Consider the following 10,008-nt stretch of genomic DNA (forward strand, 5'->3'; position numbering starts at 1 on the left):
TCTCGCCTTGAGCCACAGCACTCACTGTTGCCTGATGGCAGAGACACTTTAGACGTGCTGAGGTCCCGGGAGCACGCGTACGAGTATTTGTTTCCGTCATACGGATGTAACAAAAACACCAGAATCAGCTGTGTAAAAAAAAAAAAAAAACGCGTGCGTGTCTGTTCATACCAACAGAAACAATATCAAACAGGGACCATGTGGGTGCTGAAGTTTAAGTCTCACCACGGTGAGCAGATGCTGCAAAACACATCTCCAAAATCCTGCAATTGTTGTGTAGCACGCACACGGACACAGAGAGGCCACTCGAGATAATAACTTGGAGAGCTGAGAGCTGAAGCTTCGCTGACAGCTGCGTTTGGTAGCAGAACCTGCTGCAAGTTCTTCGGATACGAGCTCAGAGACACAAACGGTGTCCAGGTGGATCTTTGCAGTCTTCATAACATCTCTTTTTAAATTGTTGCCCAATACTAAGGCTGCAAGACAACACTATCTTTTCTGTCTTTCTCTGCCTTAATGTTGCCGCATGCGGTGAAGGTAGTCCTCAAACAAACGTAATACGATATATTTTCGGGAGGATTTCTGTAATCTGACTACACGAGTAGTGCATTATTATGCTGTGGAAGCAAAGGTAGTTCAAACAATCCTACAAAATAAAATGAGTGCTGCGTAAGTGCTCGCACCCTAACTCTGACACAACTAAATAAAATCCACTGCCTTCAGAATTTATCACATCACTACTAATTATAACAGTAATAATCTGTATAATCTGAATGAATTTGACTCTGGAAAGTGCCTTGAGATGACATGAATTGGCGCCATATAAATAAAATTGATAGTTTTATTTATTCATTATGCACTTTACGTTTTTAGGGAGAATCAAAGCGCTGCCCTGCGATGGATCATCGACCTGTCCAGAGTGCCCCCCCACCCCCAATAAATCAATGCAAAACAGTTGCATATAACAAGAAACAATTAAATGTACATCTTAAATTAAAAGACTTAGTTTCTGTTAAAAATTAAGGTTTTAAGATCACAATTTAAACTGTCTGGTTCTGACGCCCTCAAAGTGTCTGGAAGCACCTTCCAATGGATGCACGGTCTCCCATGGTTTGTAGTTTCACTCTGGGGAAGACGATTCAGTCTGAGTTAGTGGAATCTGGGGAACATGTGGAGGTTTTAGGCAGGGAGGAGCATTTCCAGCTAAAATGGTTCAGTTATTGCAGTGATCGGAAGCTAGTGGAGCAAGTAAATAGTGCGGGAAACAAGTTAACTTTACTGCACTTTTATCAGGAGTCCAACTATTTTCAATTTCATCGTGGTATAAATCCTAGCCGTTATAGGAAGGCCTCTGAGGTTTGCTGGAGAACAGCCTAAAAGGGGCAGAGGAATCCGCCAGACATGCCCGGGAGAAAGATGGGCAGAGCACTTCTCAATTTCTTATCTGGAAACAGAAAAAGTACGGCACAAACTCCAGACCTACCAGGACTTAGACAACCACCTAAGGCTGAAGGAAAAGAAAGAAGAGCGGTAAACAGTGCCGCACTGAACTATGGAGGAACAGTTAAAAGTCCACAGCTCAGGCGGGGGAATCTGTTGACAACACAACAACTTTGGCAATTACAGAAGAGGCAAGAGGAAAGTCATTTAAAAATCTTCATACTTTCAGCTTCCATGGAGACAATATAGACAGATAAGGTCAGATAAGATTAAAACAAAAACACTATGTTTTCTATAAAAGTAACTGTCCACATCACCATGGAAGCACCATCTCTACAGTGAAACATGGTGGTGACAGCGTCATACTGTGGGAATGCTTTTCTGTAGCTAGGACAGGGACGCTGGTCAGACTGGACAAGATGGATGTAGCTGAACACAGGAAGAAAACCTGCTGGAGGCAGCAAAAAGAGTGGAGACTGGGAGTCTCCCCTTCCAGCAGGACAACGACCCTAAAAATAAAACCAGAGCTACCGGGGACTGTGTTAGACTGAAGCATTTTCATTTGTTTCAATGACCCAGTCAAAATCCAGAACCAAATCCAATAGAGGATAAGAATATTTGTCTCTGAATGCAGGAAGGTGGTATAGACCAACTCTAATGTTTTTTTTTTTATTATTATTGAACAAAGGATTGACTCAGGGAGGCTGAATATAAATGCTAAACCACACTTTGCCTATTTTTAATGAGAACCATATGTCAGTTTCCTTCCAATTCATAGTTATCAACCAGTTGTGTTGGTTTGTCTCTTAAAATCCAGTTAAAATCACTGGTTTATGGTTTGAATGTTAAGGGGGTATGGATACTGTTCCAAGGCCCTTTATGCACTGTCTGACATTCTCACACAGCAACAAGAGCACAAACTGATCTGAAATGTACTGAAACTGATCTCATGTTTGTCTAATTGCAGTGCAGACACCTGGTACAACAGGCAAAAGCATCATCCAGATAAAGCGCTAATTATTTTGTTCAGATTATTGTGCGTGTTAAACTATTGACATGTTCACAGTCTCCCCAGGCTCTTTTATCTGGTAATGTGGTGTTTCTGTCGTAGACTTCTGTAGTAGTAAAAAGACTCTTCAAACCGTACCTATATTTTACCATATTTAATCTAAAAGGCAGAGGGATGTTTACAGCTTCAGTACTGGATTCTCATAACAACACAACGCAACCGGTACCTGAGAACCCCGTTTGTTCTCCCACACAGACATTAAATAGGAAGCATGTGTCCACCCATTCAGGGGTGTGTAACAGTATAATATCAGCGTTCTGTTCATCACATTGGTGGAGAAGATCATGCTGTAATGCAGACGTGTCCTTGCTGACACATTTTCCCCTAAACAGTCGTTCTGTCCACTCCAAGAATGTCAGACTCTGAGTCCGCTAATCTTTAATTTCCATGGCAACCAAATTAGCAGACCAGTCTCTGTAATCTCATAATCTTCAACATCCATTTGCTCTTATTATTGGTTTTTAACATTCCTTCCACAGTGGAAACAAAGAATTTGCGACAGCAAATGTATGTTAGCAAAATTTTATTTTAAAAAGCTCATCATCTGTGTTTTATCATCATTTCAATGAAACCTTCGAGAGAGCGTTAAAGTCATTCCTGACACATTTAACAAACATGTGTTTAAAGTGCATAAAATAAATGAGATGGATCTACATTTTGTGTTAATCTCCAGCTCATACATGTTTACGTGAACAAGGACCTTGAGGTCTTGTTGCTTTTATTTCCCTCTAGTGTGGCCGAGCTCTAAATCCCGGGTCCAAACATCCTCTTTGTGCGCTGAAGCACCACAAGATCATACCAGTCATTTATGATTTTCTTTTTCAGATGCTGAAAAATAATTACGGTGCTCGCTGTAGCAATGCACTTGCAAGCAAGTCCTGTTGCTACATGTTTCTGCTCCGCCGAGATCCGTAATCATCTCTGTTTCTGTGCTCCTGTCGGTCAGGAGACCCGAGGCGTACCGTGGGGAGGTCCGTCTGGGCCCAGAGCCTCTCCTTCAGGCTTCGCAGGTCCTCAAAGCCCCAGGAGGAGGAGGGAAGCGGGGGTGGCAGAGGACGGGCATTCCCCGCCTCGTCCGTCGACTGCAGGGAGCGCGACGACACTGATGGGCAGAGACGCGGAGGAGAGGAGTGAGTTTGTGCTCTGTGCAAGTGTGCTTGCTGGACAAAAAGCCAGGGTGTGTGTCAACAGACCTGTGGTCTCTGTGTATTCTGCGTAGCTGCGTTGGCTGTAAGGGTTTGGCTGAATGTTTGAGGAAATGAGCAGAGAGAAGGAGAGGAGCAAAACCTGCACATGAACACAGACAGGAATGGAAATGAGCAAATGCACGGAGACAAAAAAAAAAAAAAAGGCACTCGTCAGCCATGACCCACATAAAGTCCTGGCCAAAAACATGAGCCTAAGTGCTGTTCAAATATTTAAACACGCTCCTTTTAGATCTTCAAGGGAAACGTATTAGGAAACGGCAGCAATGTTGTGATGATGCCTGTTTTTGCCACTCCAGTGTGTTTCCAGTGCGTCTGCTTCTGCTCTGAGCTGCTGCACAGGATGTGGCGCATCTGAACAATCTCCTCAGTGGTGCAAATTGAGGCGTTTTAGTGTTACATCTCACCAGGATGCAGGTTCCTCTGTTTGTTGTTTTGCAGCAGCTATTAGGCAAGAGAGCCTGTAGCCGGCTTAGCTGCTCCAGCAGAGCACTGCGAAGAGAAAGAGAGGCGGAGAGATGAAAGAGATTGTGTGAAAGTTTCACATACGGGCCCACAGATGAAACACGGGCATCACTTTCTCAGCATCTGTGATCTTTGGCAATGGAAGCAAAAGGAAGCGGAGCTGCACACAACGGGCAGGGGGAGTGTGTGTTTGTGTGTGTCTTATTGGCTTCTTCCAGCACCGTTTCTTGCTTCGGTTCTGGGAAGTAACGCAGCTAGACTGCGGATGAAGCACATCTTAAAAAGTTCTGTTGAATTATATAATTGTATCAAAGACGTTTCATATCCAGGGAGGCACAATGCACTGAAAAACAATCTCACCCGGACTGTCAGCACCCCCAGAGGGACAGCCTGAGGCTACATGAATATAGATCAACCAAAAACACTGACTAACCTCGTTCACAACAGGGTGGCATGAGCGGCAGGAAGAATTACCTGCTTTGTCATAAAAAGCAGACCAGGGCAGTCATTAATCGGCAAATAAAAAGATTATATGAGACCATAAATAAACAAAGGTGCATCCCCGGAGCATATTTTTTGTTGTCTTTATTTAGAAATATAATCAAGTTCAAATGAACAAGACTTGTTTTTTTAACAGTGTTTACAAGGATCTAGTCTCTGTATGTTTCCACATCTATCGATCTCTTCCAACAGAACAACAAAACAACTGCGGCTGGGCTGCAGAATATCAAATCTACTTTCTCCTGCCACTTCATTAGGTACTGGAAAACCGGACTCTAAAGTACTTTAGAACTGCCTTCATTCTTCAGGGCGTAGGTTCAGCATGGGGTCAGAAACCTTCCTCAGAGGTTTTGGTCCGCATTTACATGATAGGATGACACAGCTGCTGCAGGCTTGTCTGCTGCACATCCATGATGTGAATCTCCTGTTTCCACCCCATCCCAAAGGTGCGCTAGTGAACTCAGATCTGGTGAATGTGAGGACCACCAGTAAACTCCCTGTCATGCTGATTAGGGTCGTTTGAGATGAGCTGAGCTTTGTGACATGGTGCCGTATGCTGCTGGACGGAGCCATCAGATGATGGGTACTATGTGGTCGGAGAGGGATGACAGGGTCAGCAACGATGCTTGGCTTGGTTTTAGTGTATAAGCGATGCTCTTTTGTTCTGGGGGGCCAGAAGTGTGGTAAGAAAATATCGGCCACACCATCATACTGCCTTCACTAGCCTGAACCTTCGATAAAATGTAAGGTGGATTCACATTTTTTATTATTTACACCAAATTCGGACAATTCTCGGTAAACCCAAGAGCCGCATGAGCCTGAAAGCTCCAGCAAATCAGCCGCTTCTGAAATATTCCCTCTGGCCCATTTGGTACCAACAACCACAGCAAGTTCAAAGTCACGTAAATCTGCCTTCTCTCCTGTTATCATGCTGGGTTTGAACTTCAGAAGCTCATCTTGACCAGATCCTCGGTGCTGCTGCCATGGGATTGGCTGATTCGCAATTTGTGTTAACAGAGAATTGGCCAGATGTACCTAATAAAGCGACCTGTAAGCATGCAAATATATTGTTTTTGTCTGTTTCCATGGGCCTGTGCCGCCTAAAGACCGAGTGCCTCCCTGTAGGGCGAGCTTTTCTATGTTTTGATGAACTGAATTTTATTTATTTTTGTTATAAATTTGAAGCTGATCCAAAAATAAATAAGAAAAAACATATTCTAGCAAAATAATATTTTTTATTCATTTATTTTTTAAACTGAAATGAAAAGAAATAAACATTAAGTCAGCATCGGCTGGAGCGTTTGCGCGTTTATGTAACAACTCACTTGTTAGTCTCTTCCAGCGTCTGGATTTTCCTCTGAAGCTCGAGGTTTTGGGCACTGCACGCCGCCATCCTACAGCAACAAACCGGGGAACATTGCATAAGAATGAGAATGCAAATCTACAGTGGATGAAAAACAAAAAGTGGGGCAGCTAGCGGTGCTTTGTTAAGATTTGCTTCCCTGAGCCGCCAATATCCGCCTGCTGACTGTTACCATCCACTTCATCCTGTCCATTAAATCGAAGCATGCTCCCTCCATGTGTGTTTTTTCCATATCCCCCCGCCCATCAATCCCCCACACCTTCACCCCCATGACCCCGGCAGATAATGATGCCCGGCAAATTACGCTCTGTATGAAGCTGGTGTAATTTACCCACAAGACCCTGCTCAACAGCTCTGACAATCTCAGCCCATCATGAAGCTTTTGTTAATAAGAGTCAGCAGAGCTTGTGCCTGAATGAGATGTTAATAGCACGCTGTTAAAGCTGCGTTGCAGATTTTCAAAAGGACTGAGAAACACTAATAAAGGTTTAACAAGTTGTTTTGAGGCCTCACTTTGAGTCGAATCGGTTATTACATTAAACACAGGGAAACAAGGGAACTGTGCAAAACCGCGCATGGATTCATGATAAGAAAAAAATGATTAGTGCATTATTAGTTGCGTTTAAACAACAAACTCCCTGATTTTTTTTTATCTGATAGAAAGGGTTTGCAGATTGGTAAACAGCAATCGATCTGAAGAACAGCCAGAGAAGAATCATTAAAGCGAACGTAATGGTAATCAGCGGTAAAACAATGCACACTTAAGACGTAGCTGCATGTTCTGCTTTTTTTTTTTTTTTTTTTTGGGGGGGGTGGGGGGTGTAGGGGGGGTGATAAGGTGAAAGTGCCAACACGTGGGAGGCAGGCATTATGCCTGCTGACGAATTCACTGGCTGGCAGCTCGTACGGTGAGGCTCTCGCCGGCTCTCCGCAGCCTGGAGACAGAGAGGGAGGAGAATGCCTAAATTGAGCTTAATCTCGGCAAAGCTTCTACCCTTCTGATGAGTCACACTGCATCATTGTTAGGTTTTGCTCGAGCCTCTCTTCCGCTGCCATACAGATTAGCCCAGATGCTTTGGTGTGCTTCTTGATATCACATTGCTGTACATCTGACCCTGATCCCGTGGTTTACCAACACGCCGCAACATCACTAACCATGTGCTGGACCGTCAAGGTGGGCCGAATTACCTTACATTGCCTTGCAAAAGTAGGCATACATCTTTAACGTTTTTCAATTTTCCTCTGCTACAAACACAAACAATTTATTTAGCCGGTCCCTCTGCTGTAAGGTGAACCTCCACCTTCTATCAACTCCAAACCATCTTCATGGGCAATGAGAGAGTACTTCCCAACAAAGTGGATTACCCCCCCCACCCACCCACCCCCTCAATCCAACCACTGAGATGCTACCAGAAGAGCAGCTTGGAGATGTGGCGGACAAGACCAAGGGGAGCGGCAAAAAGAGGATGAGGGGGTCTGGATGTGTTGGTGAATGGTCGAAGGTGCCACTCTGAATATCTAACTATCGAAAAGACACTCTCTGTAACAACGGCATTGAACTGAACCTTTTTCTGATCTCCACCTTCACCCAGTGGGTTACCTGCCCCACCAGATACAATGAAACGCCGGAGTTGTTCTATGCCAACACCAAGGAGGCTTACAGCTCATCCTCCCTCCCAGGTTTGATCAGACACTCAACCCCCTGCCTGCCCAGTCTCTGCTGCTGCAAACCCCTCCTGCATCAGCGGCACCCATCAGCTGTGCGGCATCATGAGGTACATGTTCATCATAAGCCTGAAGCTGTGGAAGACCCCCTGCACCTAAGACCACACACCGCAAAGACATCAGCAGCTACAGGCCGGTAGCACTGACCTAGCATCTGATGAAGACCCGCCAGAGGTTGGTCCTCAACCTGGTGAGGCCTCCGTTGAGTCCACAGCAGTTTGCTGACCTGTCTAGCTTCGCGGTGGACGGGGCCATCATCTCCCTAGCTATAGCCCACCTGGAGAAGCCTGGAAATACTACACAGACCCAACACACCAACACCGCGAACATCCAGGGAACTGTCATGGAGATAGTGGACTCTTATAAGTACCTGGGTGTTCACCTGAACAATCAACTGAACTGGAGTCACAATACAACAGGAAGGGTCAGAGGAGACGCTACCTGCTGAGGAGACTGAGGTATTTTGTTGGAGCAGCAGTTTATCTACATCTGAAAGGAAGCCCAGGAGTTTCCTAGGATGCCCCCTTGACCCATGGCAAAAATAACATTACTATTAGACAATGTTTCAGACCCCATGCATGGAGTTGTTGCAGAGCTGGAGAGCTCCTTTGGTGACAGACCGCTGCATTCTGGGTGCTCAAAGGGGCGTTATCGCAGACCCTTCCTCTCAGCAGCTGTAAGACTTTATGACCATAACTATTTCCAGCAAACTCAATAAGTCTTCATCATCTCTGTCTGCTTATCTGCTGGCGTTTCAGGCATAAAGATACATAAACGATTTGCCCATTTCTTAAAATGATCCTACTCAGTTGTGGCCTCGTGAGACCATCCTGATCTCGCAAGCTTTCAAGGTTTTCACTTGCAGTTCAGTCTGTCTACTTTCCGTTAAAGAAAATTTGGAGCCGTTCACCAAACGAACATCCAATCAGCGTTGGGCTTTGAGGCGGGGTTGAGGTGTGACGCAACGGGAAGCGACAGTTCAGTCTAAAGAACATGGCGGCTTCAGCCGATGAAACTTGCGTTAGCGTGGCATATCGAGCAAGTTTTATCGGAATTACAGAGTATTTCTTTGCTGAGCTAACGAGGCCTTTACCTGCAGCAGCAAGAGTAGCTTGGCTTGTGGTTGTGTTTTCGTCGTCGCTCTGTTACGAGCAACGACGAAGCATGTTGACGAGTACGTCATATGATCTGATTGGTTTATTTGGCTTGTCTATCACCAACATAGGCCAATCAGCTACCAGTATTTTCGCCCCTTCCCAAATTATTTCAACGGAAGGTTTCCAGATGGATATGCCGAGCAAATCCATCTGGCGGCGTCAGATTAACTCAGTTGCACACTTCTTTAATTTCCTGAGTATGCTGGTTTTAATACCTGTACAGTAGGTTTTTTTTTTCTTCTTATGTTGTAAATCAGCTTTTTGCTGCTGGTCAAACTGAATTTCCACACTGCAGGACAATAAAGGATCCATCTATTCGACTCTAACCAGCTCTTCTGTCCCTGCTGAACAAAACCTTCCTCACAGAATGATGCTGCAAACCACGTTTTACTGTAAAGCTGGTGTCCCCACAGTAATGTGCAGTATCGATATTCCACTGCACACATCATTTTACATCTAGGCTGACATCTGCACTTCCTTTCACATGTGTGTTTTGTCCCCTCATGGTTTGTAGCAAGTCGGACTTGGGAATTTCTTTCAAAGCCATAACAATAGTTCTCCTGTTGAGAAACTCTCACCTGAGCTGTAAAGATCTGTGCAGCTCCTCCAGAGCAATAATAAACGGAGCGTTTGGATGGTCTTCACTAGTGAAAAGTGATCTTAAAGTCTAACCACAGATTCTCACATGGATTGAGGTCTGGACTTTGACCAGGCTATTCCAACACACTTAAATGTTGTCCCTTAACCCACTCAAGTGTTGCTTTAGCAACAGATATTTGGCATAACCCCTCACTTGTACTTCTTAACAACTAATAAAGTAGTAGTAAAAGTTAAATGAAGTAATTAAAGGTTTCTTGAAATTAGTGTATTTGCTCTTGGTTTGAGAATGTAAAATAAGATTATCTACCAATGGAATAAAACTTTTGCACTTAAAATAGCAAACAATCCATCACCGTTATCTTATTTCAAGTGAATATATATCATTCCATTGGCAGATCATCTTATTAACCTACTCAAGTCAAGGACAAAGCACTCATTTCAAGGAAAGGGACGGCAAAGACGCATGAAATGTGAAAAATATGT

At 44.4% G+C, this 10,008-nt stretch overlaps 1 protein-coding gene across 1 annotated transcript; it reads right to left on the reverse strand.

The window, feature by feature from the left end:
- Positions 1–3,015: 3,015 nt before the first annotated feature.
- Positions 3,016–6,251, reverse strand: LOC118563427 (cyclic AMP-responsive element-binding protein 3-like protein 3). Its single transcript, XM_036138057.1, has 4 exons — positions 6,006–6,251; positions 4,122–4,206; positions 3,703–3,796; positions 3,016–3,611 (listed from the first exon to the last, which is right to left on the reverse strand). Exons 1-4 carry the CDS (start codon positions 6,101–6,103, stop codon positions 3,394–3,396), a joined length of 495 nt encoding a protein of 164 aa, XP_035993950.1. The 5' UTR covers positions 6,104–6,251; the 3' UTR covers positions 3,016–3,393.
- Between the last annotated feature and the right edge of the window lie 3,757 nt (positions 6,252–10,008).

Source organism: Fundulus heteroclitus, chromosome 6, assembly GCF_011125445.2.
Source record: "Fundulus heteroclitus isolate FHET01 chromosome 6, MU-UCD_Fhet_4.1, whole genome shotgun sequence".
In the NCBI taxonomy this organism is placed as follows: Eukaryota; Metazoa; Chordata; class Actinopteri; order Cyprinodontiformes; family Fundulidae; genus Fundulus; species Fundulus heteroclitus.